General features: G+C 43.0%; 2 protein-coding genes across 5 annotated transcripts in view; both read left to right on the top strand.

Annotated features, from left to right (window-relative positions):
- The window catches only part of ATF6 (activating transcription factor 6), a 206,687-nt gene that overhangs the window by 100,953 nt on the left and 86,121 nt on the right, over positions 1-19,613 (top strand). The gene's annotated exons all lie outside the window — the stretch shown is intronic.
- LOC131496439 (proteasome activator complex subunit 3-like) lies at positions 12,898-18,226 on the top strand. Its single transcript, XM_058701988.1, has 3 exons — positions 12,898-12,904; positions 12,993-13,072; positions 16,881-18,226. Exons 1-3 carry the CDS (start codon positions 12,898-12,900, stop codon positions 17,655-17,657), a joined length of 864 nt encoding a protein of 287 aa, XP_058557971.1. The 3' UTR covers positions 17,658-18,226.

Genomic DNA, 19,613 nt, shown 5'->3' with positions numbered 1-19,613 from the left:
AACAGGTTTTAATTTTTAAAGAATTCATCACATCTTTGTTTAAAATATTCAAGTCCTTTTTCTAAGTGATTGGTCTCAGAATGACACCGTAACTTAGCTGACACCATGATATTTGAAATGTCTTCTTGCATTAGAGACAGTAAGATAAATTATTAACACCTATAGTACAAGAGAAAGATAGCTTTCAACATATGGTCATTTCTTATTAACAGTTTCGACCAGTTTCTTTGGAGTGGATTCCGCCTTTCCGTGAGTCACAGAATTCTCTAAAGTATCAGTTTTACCTTTTTCAGCATCTTAGATACAGACAGTACAGTTGTGGGGTAAGGAAGCAAGTCTTCTAATCTCCCATTTTTAAGCCAATTATTCAACCTTACATAGGAGAAAAACATGTTGCAGATATTAGGAAATATTAAATTTAAGGATAAGAGTTTCTTGTAAAATTTAGAAGTTTTCAAAAAAATGTAAATATTATTACAAAACAACAAAATAGACTTTCTTGCTTGTGTCTAGATGGTAAGTTGCATCCATGTAACTAAACTCCAGATTAGTATGTTTTCAGGACTTTCTCCTTTAGTCTGCTACTGGATCATAAGGCTTATATATTTATCTTAAGATTCATTTTTTCATGTACCCAGGGAACTTTTTTTTTTTTTTTTCCCCAGAAACAATTTAACGAGTATGATGATGAAATGCTGGGGGCAAGTGTTCCAGTGATAAATCTGCCTCCGTGCTCCTGCAGTTTGTATCCTGCTTGATGGGACTGACTAGAAAACCGAAAAAGTAGACAGAAAAATTTGTAAAATAATTGACAAATACAATACAAACACAGTAAGATTTATGCAGAAAACAGACAGTGGGATCAGAGATTAACAGGGAGGTCTGCTGAAGACTGGATCAAGGATGCTCTCTTAAGGGGTGACATTTAACGGACAGTGAGGCTGGGATTCCAGGCAGAGAAAAGAGCACCTGTACAAGGCGGGAGAGAGCCTGATTTGAGGTACTGAAAGAAAACCAGTGTGGCAGAAGACTTCGCGAATGAGGTGAAGGTAGGCGGAGTAATGAACATGAGGCTGGAGGGATTGGAAGGAGCCAGGTCACGCGAGAACTTGTGAGCTCGGTTTCATCCTGAGGGCCAACGAAGGGATGTAAGTAACCGAGTGACACGAATGGTAGAGTTTGCAGGGTGACTTCAGTTGTCGTCTGGGCAGTGGGTTAGAGGGAGACATGTTGGAAGCAGAGACCAATCAGAAGGCTTTCTCAGCTGTCCAGTCGATATGATGATGATGGCAGTGTTGTGATGAATGGGTTCTACATACATTCCGTAGGTAGATTCAGTGGGAATTGGAGACATACTGGATATGTTCATGTTTCTAGCTTGAGTGACCAAGTAGATAGTGGTACCATGTCCTGAGATGAAAAAGGTTTGGGGTAGAGCAGGATAGGTGTGAAGTTTAAGAGTCCTTTTTGGACACATGTAAGTTTGAAACGTCTGTGAGACATTTCAAGGGGACATGTTAGATTGGCTCTGTGAATTGGATACTTGGGGAGGGGAGAACTCTGAGCTGAGAAGTTGAATTTAGGAATTGACTGTTGAGAGGTATTTAAATCCATGAGCGTGCTGTCCTCATCCAGGAAGAGAATGTAGAGGGAGAAGGAGGTCCAGGCCTGAGTGAGAGATCCCACTGGAGAAGATTAAGCTAACAAACCAGACTGAAGTGGAACAGCCAGCAGAGGAGAAGGAAAGCCGGGAGAGGAGATGTTTTCCAGGGGGCAGTAGTGGCTGACTTGAATATCACTGAGGGGTCAGGTAAGATGGAGGTGAAGAGCCACTGGCTGCGGCAACGTGAAAGTCATTGGCTTGTCCTTGACAAGAGCCCTGTAGTGACAACATGGAAATGAAGGTTAGATTAACAGTGGATCAGGCAGTAAGGAAATGAGGGCACCGTGACTATTTTAATAGCATTGGCTATAAAAGGGAACAGAGAACAGGAATTTTTTTATCTCAAAATAACAACTTAAATTTTTTTGTTTTTTCACTTTAGAGAGAGAGCAGGAGTGGGGGAGAGAGACAGAGAGAGAATCTTAAGCCGGCTCCACACTCAGCAGAGCCCGACATGGGGCTCACTTCTACAACCCTGGGATCATGACCTGAGCCAAAATCAAGAGTTGGATGCTCAACCGACTGAACCTCTGGGGCTCCCCAACAATGCAAATTTGTAGAGAATGAACGAGTCGGTAGGAAGGGAGCGGTATTATGGGAGAGGTAATGAGGTCATTGACAAGGAATGAAAGGTCGAATTCCTATTACAAGTAGAAAGATTGCCCTTTGCCAGAAGGTAGGATCTTCATCCTCTTGCAGTAGGGGCCGGACAGGTTCATAGGTAGGAGGTTTGGTTCCAGGAAGGTAAGAGAGGACACCTCTGAGGGTTTCTGTTTTCCCCCTGAAGTACGTTGTGATTGTCTCGTGCATGCCAGAGAAATGGCAGGATTGTCAGGCCGTGGTGGGGTGCCAATTTGCAGCATAAGTGATATTTTTGCAAGAAGGTGCCAAGTATGGGGTTACAGTTGATTAATAAGACACAGGCCTTGTACTCAAGGACTTTCTAATCTAAAGAATTGAAAGACCGGGAGCGCCTGGGTGGCTCAGTTGGGTAAGCGTCTGACTCTTGTGTTGGCTCTGGTCATGATCTCACAGTTCGTGAGTTTGAGGCCTGCATTGGGCTCTGTGCAGACGGCGTGGAGCCCGCTTGGGATTCTCCCTGTCTCCCCGTCTCTCTGCCCCTCCCCTGCTCACTCTCTGTCTCTCAAAAACAAATTAGTAAACATTAAAAAAAAAAAAAAAGAGACCAGTACTTAGAATACAGTCGGATACAAGGAAATCTTCCCAGAGACTTACCACTAAGCGGAGACAGAACTGCTCTGAGATACTTTACCTAAAGTTATGACATCATAGGTCATGGTAACACAAATATTCCTAGAAGCATGATAGTCACAACCGTATTGTTACATCTTTATGTAATGGCTCGTTTTCTTTCTGCTGATATCATCAGGCATCTTTGAATTTCTGACTGTCGTTAGCCCTTTGAGGTTTTGTGACAAATCGCCATCCCTCCTTTCCTTCTTCTGCTTCTTTCCCCTCACACCTTTCTCTAGTTCCAGCTGTTGGAAGCTAGAACATTTCCAGGAATTTGTAGATGCAGCGTTAGCAGTGTTCTTTTGTTTTCATTTGGCATGTCGTCTTTATCGTTCTCAAACAAAACCAAAACCAAGATAAAAATAACTTTAAAAATACATGTTCGTAAAAAATGATTTGATATGAAGGAATCACACATTATGTATTTTTTCCTTCCAGTGTAATTATTTTGAGATTCATCCACCTTGTTACTTTATTGGTAGTTCATTCCTCTGTTGCTTAGTATTCCATCGAAGGCAGAGAACACAATTGCTTACCCCCATTCACCCTCCATTTTCGGATCCTATAGACAAAGCTCCCCTGAATGTTTATGTGCAGATCTTTGTAGGGGTAGATGCTCTCATTTCTCTTGTGTAAATACCTAGAAATAGACCGATTGGGTTACATGGTAGATGTGTACTTGGCTTTTTAAGAAACGGCCAAACTGTTTTCCAGAGCAGTTGTACCACTTTATGTTCTCAGAAGTAACGAGCGTGCAGTACCTGTACGTCCTCACCAGCGCTGGGTGTGGCCAGTCTCTTTCCCTGTAGCCTTTCTGGTAGGTGTGCAGTCATATGGCGTGGTTGTCATTGGCATTTCCCTGATGACTAATAATTTCAACCTTCTCTTCACATACGTGTTTGGCATCCACAGACTCTTGGTGAAGTGTCTTCGTATCTTTTGCCCATTTTCAATCGAGTTGTTTGTTCTCTTGTAATTGGTTTGAAAGTTCTTTGTATGTTCTTAGATAGAAGTTCTTTATCAGATATGTGAGTTGGATACATTTTCTCCCAATCTCTTGCTCGACTTCTCAATTTCTTACATTCTTTTTTTTTTTTAATATTTATTTTTGAGAGACCGAGAGAGACAAGAGCGTGTGTGGGGGAGGGCAGAGAGAGAGGGAGACACAGAATCTGAAGCAGGCTCCAGGCTCCGAGCCGTCGGCACAGAGCGCGACGCGGGGCTCCCGCTCACAAACTGTGACATCATGACCTGAGCCGGAGTCGGATGCTCAACCGACGGAGTCGCCCAGGTGCCCCTTGACTTCTCAATTTCTTATCGGTGTTTTTCAAAGAGTGGAAATTCTTAATTTTGATGAAGTCCAATTTATCAGCTTTTCCTTTTATGGATAGTTTTTGTTGTTGTGAGAAATCTTTATATAACCCGAAGTCACAAAGATTTTCTCATGTTTTCTTCTAAAAGTTTTACAGTTTTAGGTTTTCACGTAGGTCTGTGATCCATATTGAGTTAATTTTTGTAAATGGTGCGGGGATGAATGAAAGTTCATTTTTTATACATGGCATCCAGTGTCGTGTGATAGTCAGTGCTAGGCTTTCATCCAGTAGCTTTTAAAAAGAGAACTAGACCAAAGCCAGGCTTAAAAGGCTATGTACCAGGCTGTCAGTTTTCTTTGTGTTAGCCTTAACTTAAGTCTTGTTAGGTTGTACACTTTGCTGGAACTTCTTAAAACAGTATCCTGTGATTGAACTTCCTCACCCTCAAATTTCCAGTCTTTATACTTAACCAATGAAATGTTATTTATACTCTTTGGAAACATAACATATACTGTAGATAATTATAGCAAAAGTGTAATGGGTAGCGGAAGATATTGCCAAACCAAGATTCTGGAGACCAGATGAAATAAACACATAACATGTGCACATATATATCACAGCAGTAGGAAATACACAGAAAGTAAGTGAAAGAGGAACTAAAATTAAAGTTCTTAGAAGAACTGTTACTTTTTGTCTAATCTGCTAGTAGTTTTTTCCCTTCATTTAAAGAGAGCTGCAGAATTAGGCCCTAGAATTAATCTTTAAAAAAAAAAATGTATATATATATCGTACATTCGAATATGTGTAGACACACATTTTAGACATTGGCTTAAATAGAAAAATAGCACAGGGTATACAGGTAGTTCATTCATCCTGTAACATTGTGCAGCCTTATTCAGAAATAAGAAAAAAAAGTCTTTTTACTAAGTCATTACTTTTTTTTTTTTTTTTTCAATGAGTCACTACTTTTTAGTTTAATGGAGAAAATAACTTTTGGGGGAGTCATTACTTTTTAGTTTAGTTGGGAAAACTTTTGGAGGACTGATAGAGCATTTGTTTTGTAGGCAGTCATGAGGCCTGGGCTTTGGGGTCCGATGAATTTGGATTTCAACCAGCACTGTTTTACTGCAGGCAGACTCAAAGACTATCAGGAAAGACTTTTCAGAGCCTCAGGGTCCTTATCTCTAGTATAGTAATATTAATAGTTACTTTTTCCTAGGCTAATAAGTTTAAATGAAATAATAAATCAAGTACTAGCACAGTACGTCACACATAGTAGGTGTTCAGTATGTGATGTGTCTGTCATTAGGGGGACTGACCTTTGAAACATATGGCCACAGTTGGAAGAACCTATAAATGGATGGCAAGGGGAGATTGTTTTCCGTTAGATGTAGCAAATCATCCATGATCCCTCCCAACTTCAGCTCACCATAGGGATTCATTTTGATGCTGTTTTTCCTTAACATCCATCAACAGACAGAACCTAATTGGCATCTTCGCAAAGAATGAAATATGCAAGATTTTACAGTGGCTTTTACATTACCATTCATTTTCTAACTAGGTCTATGAAGGTTTGATTTCGATAGTTTAGACCTACCCTTTGTCACTTTTGGGGGAGAAAGGGAATCATAAATTTGAAAGGAAGGGCTTTCCAAACACAGATATACCCAGAATCTTCCTCAGTAGTCTATAATCTGTTACACTAGCCTTTAAAAAGTGATTTTAGAGTTCTTTTAAATATTTCCTGTATTGATGCTAATTCAATGTTCATTTCACATAATGTCTGCAGAAACTCGAGACTTCGATGACATACAGAAAACCGAGTGACAGCAGACACCAGGTTTTCTGTTCTTTTACTTTTTTTTTTTTTTACTTTTTAATTAATATTTTTTATCAAGTTTCTTTGTATTATTTCTTGCAAGACTTGGTATTGGTGGCGTTGTTGTAGTTTAACTTTAGTCCCAGATTCCATGAAATAGAAATCAGAAGTAAAGATTTAGAGAGGAGGGAGGGATGCAGGCCAAGGAGTGAACAGAGTTTGACTAGAAAAAAAGGAGAGGGTGTATGTGGCGGGCATTCCCAGGCAGGGCCATTCCTCGAGGGGGACGGTCAGCAGGCGGCTTGCATCTGCCTCATGCAGGGGTGGGGAGGAAAGATCACCTGGGGACCCTACAGAGGGGTCTCCCTCTTCCTGGGCTCCCAGCCCCCAGGGAGAAGGTTATTAGCAGGATCAGCCATAACCTCAAACAGGCTTTCCACCCACCTCTTAACCTGGTTTCACTCCAAGCTCTGCCCTGCCTAGAAAGCGTGTGAGAGATTGGCTTCCTTTTGATCCCTCTTTCTGTTGTCTTCCCATTTCACCAGATTCTCATGTGATGGGGGTGGGATATAACCTACTCTCCTATTTTTAGTGTTTATTCAGATTGACTGTGTCGCATTTGTTTTGATGCATTTAGTGACATCAGCTGATAATTGAAAAGAAACTATGTAGTCTTTAACCTGACCTTTCCCTGTTGATATCAGAGAGCCACATGGTATGTCATGAGTTCATCCAGAGGATATAATAAACATTATTTTCATGTGTAGCACGAAGCCAGTCTTTATTGTTTTCTTACAAGTGTTAATGAAATAAATACTATCATACATAGATTTTTAATTTTTTAATATATATTTTTTCTGTTTTATTTTTGAGAGAAAGACAGAGCATGAGTGGGGAAGGGGCAGAGACACAGGGAGACACAGAACGTGAAGCAGGCTCCGGGCTCTGAGCTGTCAGCACAGAGCCCGATGCAGGGCTCGAACTCAGGAACTGTGAACCTGAGCCGAAGTCAGACGCTCAACTGACTGAGCCACCCAGGGACCCCTACATAGACTTCAAAACAGTTACATCAGCACAGGTTTGGTAATTATTAATAAATGTCATTGTACAAAGTTATGGTTCTTTCTCATTTTTAGATGAAACCTATTACCTTACATTATTATATATAATAGAAGTCCATAATTTAGGGGTACCTGGTTGACTCAGTAGAGCATGTGATTCTTGATCTTAGGGTTATAAGTTCGAGCCCCATGCTGGGTATAGAGATTACTTAAAAATAAAATCTTTTTTTATTTTTTTTTTTTAATTTTTTTTTTTCAACGTTTTTTATTTATTTTTGGGACAGAGAGAGACAGAGCACGAACGGGGGAGGGGCAGAGAGAGAGGGAGACACAGAATCGGAAACAGGCTCCAGGCTCCGAGCCATCAGCCCAGAGCCTGACGCGGGGCTCGAACTCACGGAGCGCGAGATCGTGACCTGGCTGAAGTCGGACGCTTAACCGACTGCGCCACCCAGGCGCCCCTAAAATCTTTTTTTAAAAGAAATCTATAGGTTGTTAAACATATTAAAAAATTACTGATGAAAGAACTTGAATTCAGATTTTAAAATAGCTCAAGTCTATTCTGATATAACAGCTTCACTGAAGTCTGAGGTTTGGGGGTCAGCTTTTTAAGTTATACAGTTTATCTTATTTTTTAGTAAAATATCTAGTTATTTATAATAGTGCACCATACAGAAAGAAACGGTCAATCTAATTTCTGTGCCTCGATGATCGCTAATTATTTGAAAGCTGTTCTCCTCCTAGGATTATTTTACCAAGTTTGTGTTTAGATTAGGAAGAATATAGTGTTCTTTTTTTTTTCTTTTAACGTTTATTTATTTTTGAGACAGCGAGAGACAGAGCATAAATGGGGGAGGGGCAGAGAGAGAGGGAGACACAGAATCGGAAGCAGGCTCCAGACTCTGAGCCATCAGCCCAGAGCCCGATGCGGGGCTCGAACTCACGGACCGCGAGATCGTGACCGGAGCTGAAGTCGGGCGCTTAACCGACTGAGCCACCCAGGTGCCCCGAGGAAGAATATAGTGTTCTTAAGCAAAAAGTTAATAGAACTAAAAACAAGTCCACACTCCATTGTTTTATTTGTATTTTTGAGATTTTACTGTAGTTCTGGGTAGTTGACCTGACTTTAACATATAAAGCTAGGAAGGCATACTTTCCATCTATCAAAATGCAGTTCGTAATTTCATTTTGAAACAAACAGTTCTATTTTAAGAAGGTGAATGGTAGTGATAAATACCAAATCCAAATTTCTAAAAACCCAGTCGTGACTCTTTTGTTGCTCTTTAAGAGAAAAGATGAATATAAGATACCCTTAGAGCATAAAAGATTTCTTTCTTCAAATCTTTTAAGAATTGATTTTAGGCATCTGGGTAGCTCAGTCAGTTAAGTATCTGACTCTTGATTTTGGCTTAGGTCATGATCTCAGTTTGTGAATTCGAGCCCTGTGTTGGACTGACAGAAGCTGCTTGGGATTCTCTCTCCTCTCTCTCTGCCCCTTCCCTCCCACACATGCGTGTATGCGCACACTCTCTCTCTCAAATAAATAAACTTAAAAAAAAAATTGAGTTTATTATCCAGAAAACTTTTATTCATGCTAAGTGTGACTATTTGATTAATTGCTTTACTTTCATAATTTAAAAAAAAAAAAACAACACTCTTCCAAATGCAGCTGTCCTCAAAGAATTATTAAGAGATTGAACCATTTTACCCTTATTCATCCAACAAAATGTTTATTGAGTAGCCGTTATATTCCAGGCTGTTCTCATTCTAAAGAATCCAGTGATAAAACAAAGCCCTCACTTTTATGTTCTAGTGACAAATACACAAATAGGTAAAACGAATGTCAGTTTGTGGGAAATGCCAAGAAGGAAAATCAGGGTCAGAGGACAGAGCATACTTTTAAATGAACATTGAGAAAGTACTTTTGTTTTCAGGTTGAAGCGTATAATCTTCGGCATATGTTGTTAAATTAAAAATTTTGATTTTTGACCATCGCTGCTGGTGGAAATTAGAGAAATTAAAAACTCCTTGTACGTATTTTGTATAAAAAAAAATGTAGCCTCACCTAGTGAATTTAGCATTTATAAATGGAAGTGTCTATGGAGGAATAAAATCTTGAGTTAACCTCTACTATACTTTTCGCAGTAAAGTCTGCAGCTCATGAAATCTGTGATTCTGGAGTGGTTTCAGCCTGCACCAGCCCCTCGGGAGCCTGTTGACACAGCACCGAGTTACAGATTATTATTCAGCTGTAGAAGTTTTACGCTTAGGCATTTTCTTACATCTTCCTCTCTCAGTCCGTTGAAATCTTGTACTCTTGCCAAATAAAACAAATCTCATACTAATAAGAAGCTATAAATAAACAGTAGGAGCATGAGTCAGAGCCAGCATCACCCTTATTCCTTGTGTGTACCTCTCTGCTGCTCCCCAATATGTTCGTTTTGCAGAAACACGTACCACTGCGTAACTACTCTCCTACAGAGCAGCTCCAGGTAGTTAAGCGAGGGTGATTGTGTAGAACTCAGCAATCCTGTGACTCCCAGATTTCTGGTCTGTTACCACAGTCAGAAGCAGAATGTCAAACTCTGCATCCTGTTGGTGGGAGACAGAAATCTGTGTCCTACCTTTCCTGTCTAAATCCCTGAAGAGCCCAGCCCAGAAGACGGCAGTGAGGACTCCCAGGAGGGATGTTGCACAGTTGAGCAACCTTCCAGGGAGGAAAAAAAAGAGAAAGATGAGCTGCTTGAGAGTCCCATGTCTTCTGCTAGTCAGGTCCCATCCGATAAGTTTTATCCTATTTTGCTTCATTAATTCATTTATTCATTCAGTAAATGTTCATTGAACACTTGCTTTTAGCAGACACTGTGCTACCATAGACTGTATAAAAATGAATAAGCTAAAATCCTTGTCCTCCAAGAGGTTATCATAGTGGAGACAAGTGACTTGTAAATCTAGAATGACAACACTGTGATAGGAACTGTGAAAGAGATACATGCAGAATACTCTTGAGATTACAAACAGAACTACTGTTTCTGGAGCATTTAGTGTCCTAGCTGTTTGAGGTAAGTTGTTTCATTTAACCTTCTCGGCAGCTTTATGAGGTAGATATTACCACACTGTGTAACTTGTGCCCAGAACACTAACCTCACCGAGGAAGGAGGGGGTGGTACCTGGGTAGGTTTCTTCACCGAACACCCCTTGAGTTGATTCTAGAAGGGGGAACGAGTAGGGTAGAGCGGGAGGAGGAGGAGGCAATGTGGCGTTCACACACAGAGAGGTGAATACGTAAGTGTAGAGGACGTAGGAGAGAGCCTCTGCTGAAATGGAGAGTAGCTTCTGGGAAATAAAAGATGGCAGGGTCCCTTCGTGGAGGAACTTGTGGGCCATGCCTAACGAATCTGGTCCGTACCCTGTAGAAGATGGAAATGCGGCCAGACACGCATTTTAAGAAGGTGACTGCAGGGGCGCCTGGGTGGCGCAGTCGGTTAAGCGTCCGACTTCAGCCAGGTCACGATCTCGCGGTCCGTGAGTTCGAGCCCCGCGTCGGGCTCTGGGCCGACGGCTCGGAGCCTGGAGCCTGTTTCCGATTCTGTGTCTCCCTCTCTCTCTGCCCCTCCCCCGTTCATGCTCTGTCTCTCTCTGTCCCAAAAATAAATAAAAAACGTTGAAAAAAAAATTAAAAAAAAAAAAAAAAAAAAGAAGAAGGTGACTGCAGTTGTTTGTACCAGATGTTACAAGAGGGTTTGTACTTTTAAAGGAAGTAATTTCTTTTTTTTTTTTTTTTTTTTTTTTTTTTTAATTTTTTTTTTTTCAACGTTTATTTATTTTTGGGACAGAGAGAGACAGAGCATGAATGGGGGAGGGACAGAGAGAGAGGGAGACACAGAATCTGAAACAGGCTCCAGGCTCTGAGCCATCACCCCAGAGCCTGACGCGGGGCTCGAACTCATGTACCGTGAGATCGTGACCTGGCTGAAGTCGGACGCTTAACCGACTGCGCCACCCAGGCGCCCCGGAAGTAATTTCTTTAAAGAAGAAATTCTCCATTATTAGACATCGTTTTAAGCATATACAAACATTAAGTTCTCAAAGCATCTTAAACTTCTAGATTTATAGCTATAAAGCCAAAGTAATTGCGTAAATTAAATAGAAATAAAATTACAAAGAGAATAAAATTAACACCAACAACATGAATTTACGTAAAAGATCATGTTGGTGGGAACTAGTCACGCCTGACAAGTGAGCGTGATGCCAGCTCTCACGGTGCAGGTTCCTTGCATTTTTACTTAGACGTTTTCTCACTATCGAGTACTCTGAGAAGCGAATTCTCTCTCCAGTTGTCTCTCTCTGACCCACTGAGGAAACCTTTGCTCCATCTGATTAACAGTTGTTCGGGAGAAGGGGAAACAAAGATAACCATACCTAATAGGCTTTTCTCTCTGATCAATTAAGGTAGTGGTACTGGTACTGGGGGCGCCTGGGGGGCTCAGCCGGTTAAGCATCCAAATTTTTTGTTATTGGAAAAAATTGTTTTTATTTATTTTGAGAGAGAAAGAGAGCAGGGGAGAGGCAGAGAGAGCAGGAGGGAGAGAATCCCAAGCAGGGTCCACACTGTCTGCACGGACCCCAATGTGGAGCTCGAACTCACGAACCGCAAGATCATGACCTGAGCCAAAACCAAGAGTAGGATGCTTCACCGACTGAGCCTTCGGGTGCCCCTGGTCAAGCATCCAACTCTTGATTTTGTCTCAGTCATGATCTCACAGTTTTTGAGATTGAGACCCAAGTTGGGCTCTGTGCTGACAGCATGGAGCCTACTTGGGATTCTCTCTCTCTCCTTCTCTCTGTCCCTCCCCTGCTTGTGCTTTCTGTCTCTGTCAAAAAATAAATAATCCAATAAACCTTTAAAAATGAAAATAAAATAATGGTACTTGGTGGCATTATAATCATAAAAAATCGAATTATTGGCCCCCAAATTGCATGGCGGTTATAATATCACCCAGAATATGCTTACGTCGATTGTCTTATCATCACCGTGAATTCACACAAATAATTACAGGGAACTGATGGACCACAATATGTGAAATGCAGAACTAGAGGGTTCATTGTTCATCCAGAACATGGGTTTTGAAAACAAGGGAGCCATCAGTGCCTTGGGTAGAGAGTCATTGGCCAAATCATTTAAAAAAGTCAGGCATCTGGGACCCAGAGGTTAATAGATTTTGGTTAGAATCCATGATCTTAGAGATCCTTGATAGTAGACGTCAGTGTTTCCAAATTATACCAATTATGTCATTTGCAAGAGAAAATACAAATGTGATAAAGACTTGGCAATTACAGAAAGGGTTCTGCTGAGAAATGTACTTTTCAGCCAAGGTAGCTAGTAACGTTTGCACTACTTCACTGACGCCCTCTGTGATACGGATTCTAAGAAACTCAAGCAAGTTTGTTTTTTTTTTTTTTAATTGCTTACATCCAACTCTGTAATACAGTGAGTCATCACTGGTAAATAACAAGACCGTGAACAAGAAAAGTATACCTTGATTTGTTTGTATAGAATTCACAGTTCTCCATTCCAGAGGGTGAAGGGAGATGTTGGAATGTCGATGCCTCTCCTTTAATAATAGCTAACGTTTACTGAGCACGTACCACGTTCAAGGCACTGTGCCGAACTCTTTATTAACTAGATCCCCAAAACAACTTTTATGACATAGCTATTATTGTAATGCTCATTTTATAGATGAAGTGAATGCAGCAGAGAGAGGTAAAATAACCGAGCAGGGTCACATGGCTGGTGAGTAGCAAAGCGGGCGTTGGAACGTGGCAGGGTGACGGCACAGCCTTAACCACAGTGCCGTTTTGCCCCTCCTCTTTGCGTAAAGGCGTGCACAGGTTAGACCTGGAGACAGATCCTGGAGATGTTGAATTGGCGGCGACGACCGACCAGAGGCCATGGCAGCAGGTGCTTCTACGCTGTTTATTTCTGTACCTTTGCTTGCTGCAGACTAGGAGGAAGAATGAGAAGGGGAAGGGAGGCATTTGTCAACCTAGAAAGTGACTCTGGCAGCGTTCTCACTGACTGCATTGGAAAACGAAGCATTTTATGCTCACTAGGGGGTACCGATAAGTTTTGAACGAAGCCCTTTGGTCTAGATAACTTAAGGTCCATTGCAATCTAGAGATGAAGAATTGCATCAACATAAGGGCTCATCAGAATCTTATGATTATCTGGGTTTAGCCCCATTGATTATATTTCTCCTAACTTCTATTGACAGAAAGCTGTGAGGAAATAAGTATTTTGAAGGGTTAAATTCCAATCTGTATCTCCAAGTTACATTTATTTATTTATTTAGAATTTTTTTTTTTTTTTTAATGTTTATTGTTGAGCACAAGTGTGAGCAGTGGAGGAACAGAGAGAGAGAGGGAGATACAGAATCTGAAGCAGGCTCCAGGCTCCCAGCTGTCAGCACAGAGCCCGACACGGGGCCCGAACTCAAAAACGATGAGATCACGACTGGAGCCAAAGTCAGCCGCTTGACCGACTGAGCCACCCAGGCGCCCCTCGAAGTTACATTTATATCCAAGAGTTGACACAATAGTTGCTTAGACTAATTCGCTAAATGGAACTCATCCATAGGACCACAGAATCCTTTCTTTACAGGCTTAGTTTCAGAGCTGGGGGATATTTAAAGGGTAAATCAATCCGTAAATCTGTAGGTATTACTGAAAGAAGAGTGGTGTGTCAGTCTCGGCATCCGTACGTGCTGAACCCTGCTGGGCTGTGGAGAAAGGAGAAGCCTGAACAAGACAACACTACACAGCTGTTCATGGCTTTCTTCCACCTGTTAGCACTCGGTGTCCATTTCACGGGTGGAATCATGGCATGCAAGTGCATTAAATAATTTTTAAAAACAACTGCTGATTGCTGATGGTCAGTGGGGAAAGCAGCATTAGGAGCTGTCATTTTCCTACCAACTGTTGCTTTCATTAACAAGGACAAGAAACGTTGTGAATGAATACAATTCTTACACCACGCCAGAAAAAAGAGCAGCTGAGCCCCCTCCCCAAGGATTTTATATCCTGTCATCAGACAACTAAAGGAAATAATTTCATATAAATGGCAGTGTTAGTCAGTGTCATAATATAAAAAGTCCTCCGTTATCTAAAAGAGCAACTAGAAATATTTTCTCTTTGAAAAAAGAGTAACCAAACTGCCCTACGATCCAGCAGTTGTACTACTAGATATTTACCCAAAGGATACAAAAATACTGATTTGAAGGGACAGTGCAACCCAATGTCTGTACCAGTACTATCAGCAATAGCCAAACTTTGTAAAGAGCCCAAGTGTCCATCAACTGATGAATGGATAAAGAAGATGTGGTATATACAGTGGAATATTACTCAGCCGTCAATAAGAGTGAAATACCGCCAGTGGGAATGATGTGGATGGAGCTAGAGTGTATTATGCTCAGCAAAACAAGTCCACCAGAGAAAGACAAATACCGTATGATTTCACTCATATGTGGAATCTGGGACGCAAAACAGATGAACATATTTGAAGGGGCAAAAAAAGAGACAGGGAAGCAAACCGTAAGAGACTCAATGATAGAGAACTAACTGAAGCTTGATGGAGGGAGGTGGAAGTGGGGTGGGCTAAGTGGGTAATGGGTATTAAGGAAGACGCTTGTTGTGATGAGCACTGGGTGTTTTACTTAAGTGATGAATCACTAAATTGTACTCCAGAAACCAGTATTACACTAAATGTTAACTAACTAGAATTTAAATAAAAATTTGGAATAAGAAAAAAAAGTAACCATTTGATAAACCATATATAGCACTGAGGATATTTTTCAATTAAAGAGAATTTCTATAGTAGCTCTCTTGTAATCTGTTATAGCCAAACTTATGAAGAAAATCAAGATGTGGGAAAGCTGTGGTCATGTTTCAAGATTGGTTTTTCCTTTTCCGTTTGATCGCTCTATCTAAATTCCCATTAACTTGAATGTAAATTTGCATGTGTAAAAATATATGTATATCCAAGTTATCTCTTAGGAGAGGTTTAATGTAGGTATAAATAGAAATTCTTCCTTTAACCACAAAAAGAAAAAATTAGTATTGAATTCTGCCTTTTCTCATCTCTTCATATCCAAAACTATCACCACGTACTATTAATTGTGCTTCCTAAAACTCTATATTCTTCTCTCCAGCCCCATTGCCATCACTTTGAGGCATGCTTTGGATTCTATCAGCAGTCTCTCTTTATTCTCCTCTTCAGATCCACCTCGACCACTGAAGTCCTCCATCTGTGTGTGTGTGTGTGTGTGTATGTGTGTGTGTGTGTGTGTGTTTGTGTTTTCCCTGCCCTTCATTGGCTTTTTATTAAATCCAAGTTCCTTAATCATGGCAAACAGGGCCCTGCCTCTAGGAGCTGGTCCTTGCTTACCCTCCTGCCTCATTTCCTGCCACTTTCCCTCCTACCTGAAGATCCAGCTTACCAGTAGTTCCCCAATACCCACCCCATACACACCACAATATGTATACGCCTTTATTCCCATACACGCATCGTCGAAAATATAATTCCCTCCACCACACCTTTGTCACATTCCAAGACCTGAAATGATCGAAACACAGAAATTTCATCCCCTAATTGGGGCTGAACACAGTTGACTTGAATACAAGTGAAATCGCTGGTTTGTTAGTCTAGTTATCTCACTGTGGTACACGTGTCCTTGGAGCTTTGAGGCACTCCCCAGTTCGTGCCTCAGAGCTAAGGAATTTCTTTCCAAACAGCCCGCTTCAGGAATTGCCCTGTCCTCAACTTTGGACAACTGTGAAGGGGCTTTCCCCTTCCCCATGGGGTCAGCTGAGGCTTAGAGATTTCATCAGCTTCTCCCTCTGCTGTAGCTCTTCCTTTCCAGGGGTCCTTTGGTTAAGAACAGCCCCTAGTAAATTTCCTGGAAGCAATCTCTGTCGCTTGCTGCGGAGACCAACCTGTAACATGTCTTGTTGATACTTGTTTGTTCTAGATCTTGTGAAGTCATGGTTTGCTAAAATCTTACTAATTCAAGGTTATTTCATCACACGGGTATTGAGCACCTGCTCTACACCAGGCATTGTGCCACATGCAGCGGAGACAAATTAAGACTTGGCCTATGCCCTGAGGACGTTTGCAGTTCAACTGAGGTGACAGTTACGTTCACAACTTATAACATCTTTAGGATAATCCTTTTTTGATCTAAACTTTAATAATTTCAGTATAAAATCAAAGGTATGCACTATGGTGTTGCAAAGAACAAAAGGAAAGTATTTCAGGAAAATGAAAGTAAAACAAGTAGAGCGATCGTGGATCTCCTTGAGCCCCTATGTATAAAGTACATCGACTTGTCTGCTTGGTCCTCACAGTGCTCAAGTTTACCGATGTTCTTTGGAACCGTCTTTCCTGCGCAGGCTTCCGGCCGAGAGGCGGGGGATGGGGGTCGGGGTGGGGGTGGGGGTGGGGGACTGCTCCGGGAACTAGATCCGCAGCCCCCCCCCCCCCCCGACCCCCACTGCACGCACACAGGTGCCAGGGCCGCCTGGCTGGGGCGTTGTCCGGAGGGCGCGGTCGGCACGTGGTTCCCTCCCCTCCCCACCCACCGCGGGCCCGGGCCCGCGCCGCCGGGAGTCCGGGACGTCACTTCCGGCGTGGCTGGGCATGGTCTGTTGGGAGTTGGCCGTGGCGGCGGAAGCCCAAGGCCGGCCCGCCGGCCGCGGGGGGGGAGCCCGGGTAGTGTCCACCGCCCCGACGCTCGACGCCCCTGGACGTCCTGGCTTCCCCGCTGAAGCTGGAGCAGGACGTGCGGGGGAAAGTGGATTCGTTTCGGGCCCGCATCGCGCAGGAGGCCGAGGATCTGGTGTCCACCTTCTTCCCTCAGAAGCTGTCGGAGCTGGATAGTCGGGTCCGGGAGCTGCGCCTGCAAGACCTGTCCAGAATCCGTTCGGTGCCGGCCCCGGAGCCCCCCGCCGCCCCCGACACCGCGGGGGACGGGCCCAACCGGGACCCGCCGCCTCCGCAGACCCAGCCCTCGGTCAAAGTGCCGGCACCGCCGGGCGGCGAGGGGCAGCTGCTGCGGAGCAACCAGCATCTGGTGGAGCTGATCGAGCGGGTGAAACCCGAGATCGAGCTGCTGAGGGAGAAATGCAACGCGGTGCGCATGTGGGTGCAGCTGCTCATCCCGAAGGTGGAGGACGGCGACGACTTCGGAGTGTCCATCCAGGAGGACACCGTGGACCAGCTGTGGACCGTGGAGAGCACGGCAGCCTCCTATCTGCGCCGCTTCTCCACCTACTACAACACCAGGGCCAAGCTGGTGTCCAAGATCGTGAAGTACCCCCAGGTGGAAGATTATCGCCGCACCGTAGCCGAGGTGGACGAAAACGAGTACCTGAGCGTGCGCCAGATCCTGCTGCACGTGCGGAACCAGTACGCCACCCTGCATGATGTGATCCTCAAAAACATCGAGAAGATCAAGACCCCTCGGAGCGCCAACACGGACAACCTCTACTGAGGACCTGCCCCCACCCCTCTTTCCTTCAGGAGGTGGCCGGGCTGTTCGGGCAGCGGCAGGGGGTTAGAATGACACTGTAGGTGACGGGCCGACTGGAAACGTGCCCGACCGTTCAGTGACGGTTTCGTCCAGCTTATCCTCCCACTGAATACTTCGGTGTAGTTTTTATTTGCTTTTTCTTTCGCTGAGAGGATGGGGACAAGCCATCTGGTGGAAGGTGGTAGGGTTGGCCAAGGAAAAGGACTGCCATTTTTAAAAACAGCTTCGTAGACGAATGTGGGCCAGGGTTTCTCTTTTATGGCATTGCTGACATTGAATGGTTTGAGGGGTTACTCCAGGAAAAACCTTAGTGTTTAAAAGAAAGTTGAATGAAGCTCTTCCTGAGGTTCTGCTGTGTGTTACTTTGTTCAAACCTCAGAAACGCTCCTTTCGTCACCATCGTCTGGTTTTTTTTTTTTTGTTTTTTTTTGTTTTTTTTTTTTTGCAAGGAAAGGAGTTTACCGAGATGTGTCGAGGTCACCGTATGTCTCCAGTTTGGCAGATTGAAATAAAACTTGGTTTTAACATTTTGCGATGGACTCAGCGTGCTTATCAGAATGTAGTCTTCAGTGGCATAGGGTTTCCCTCCTCCTCGGTTGGACCCCCCACGCTCGAGATTTTCCCCGCTCTGACGTGTAAGAAAAATGAGCAGATACAGAGTCTTAGATCGTTCAGTGTTCTGAAGAAATGCACATCCACACCTCCCTTAGAGCGAAGAGGCGTCCGTGCATGCTGCTTCCTTGCACGACCTTCTACTATCTCCACGTCTTCCAGTTTTCTTTCACACAGTTTACGATTTCTTCTGTGTGTTCATTGCCTCAGAAGTTCCTGTTGGATCCTTTAAGCTTTGTATCGCATTTGCTTTTTTTTTTTTTTTTTTCCTTCCTCCGTTGAATTTCATCTCTGTTTCCCCTCCCACCTCTTGGGATATCTCTTAGGGCGGCTCGTTCGAATTTCCATCTCAAAGGATGTGGATCGTTATTTAAATCCAAAGACTCTAAAACGTAACTTTGGGTGTTTACCTCCTGCTTTTGGGGCCTGGTTGAGAGGAAACCGTTGTCTTTTTCCTGGGTGATCTATGCTGTTGGTATTTTTCAAGCCCCGCATTTCCAGATTTCAGTTGCAGTAGATTATTACGCTCTTGAGTCACCTCATGCGTTACAGAGAACTTCTTTCTTTTGATGTGAGGAATCCTCTCTCCCGAGTGGTTTTTGTTCCGAATTTCATGTTTTCTGATAGTAAAGGTACTTCAGTCAGCTTTTTAGTACTAATATTAATCTGAGGATTTTCATCGCTCAGAAATACCATTGGGAAAAAGCATGAGCAGAGTGCCTTTTGATGCCTTTTTATATACAGGAATGAGATCATTTCTGTGCCCGGTGGATAGCTTCCTCTCTTTTTCCCATTCAGCTACTTGTACCCTGAATCCTCATAATGTTTTTGAAACTATATACGTACGTAAGTTATGACCTTGGTCTTTTAAAGTATTTTATAGTAGTACTTTCACGCGATAAATTATTTCTCAAATGAGCTTTTGGTGGGAAAATTATGAGGGATTAAAACTTATTTTTTGTGAGCGGTGAAAATGTATTTCCCATTGCAATTTCTTTTCTACATAAGATCCTCTGAAACAAGGTGACCATATAAAAGAGTCTGGTGCCTATTTTGAAACATCTCTTGTGGGGGCGCCTGGGGTGGCTCAGTCAGTGAAGCGTCTGGCTTCGGCTCAGGTCATGATCTCACAGTTACAAGTTCGAGCCCCGGGTCAGGTTCTGTGCCGACAGCTCAGAGCCTGGAGCCTGCTTTGGATTCTGTGTCTTCCTCTCTCTCTGCCCCTCCCCTGCTTGCACTGTCTCTCTCTCTCTCTCTCTCTCTCTCTCTCTCTCTCTCTCTCAAAAAGTAAAAAAAATTAAACTT

Source organism: Neofelis nebulosa, chromosome 15, assembly GCF_028018385.1.
Source record: "Neofelis nebulosa isolate mNeoNeb1 chromosome 15, mNeoNeb1.pri, whole genome shotgun sequence".
NCBI lineage: Eukaryota > Metazoa > Chordata > Mammalia > Carnivora > Felidae > Neofelis > Neofelis nebulosa.
This window is presented reverse-complemented; position numbering and strand designations above follow the sequence as displayed.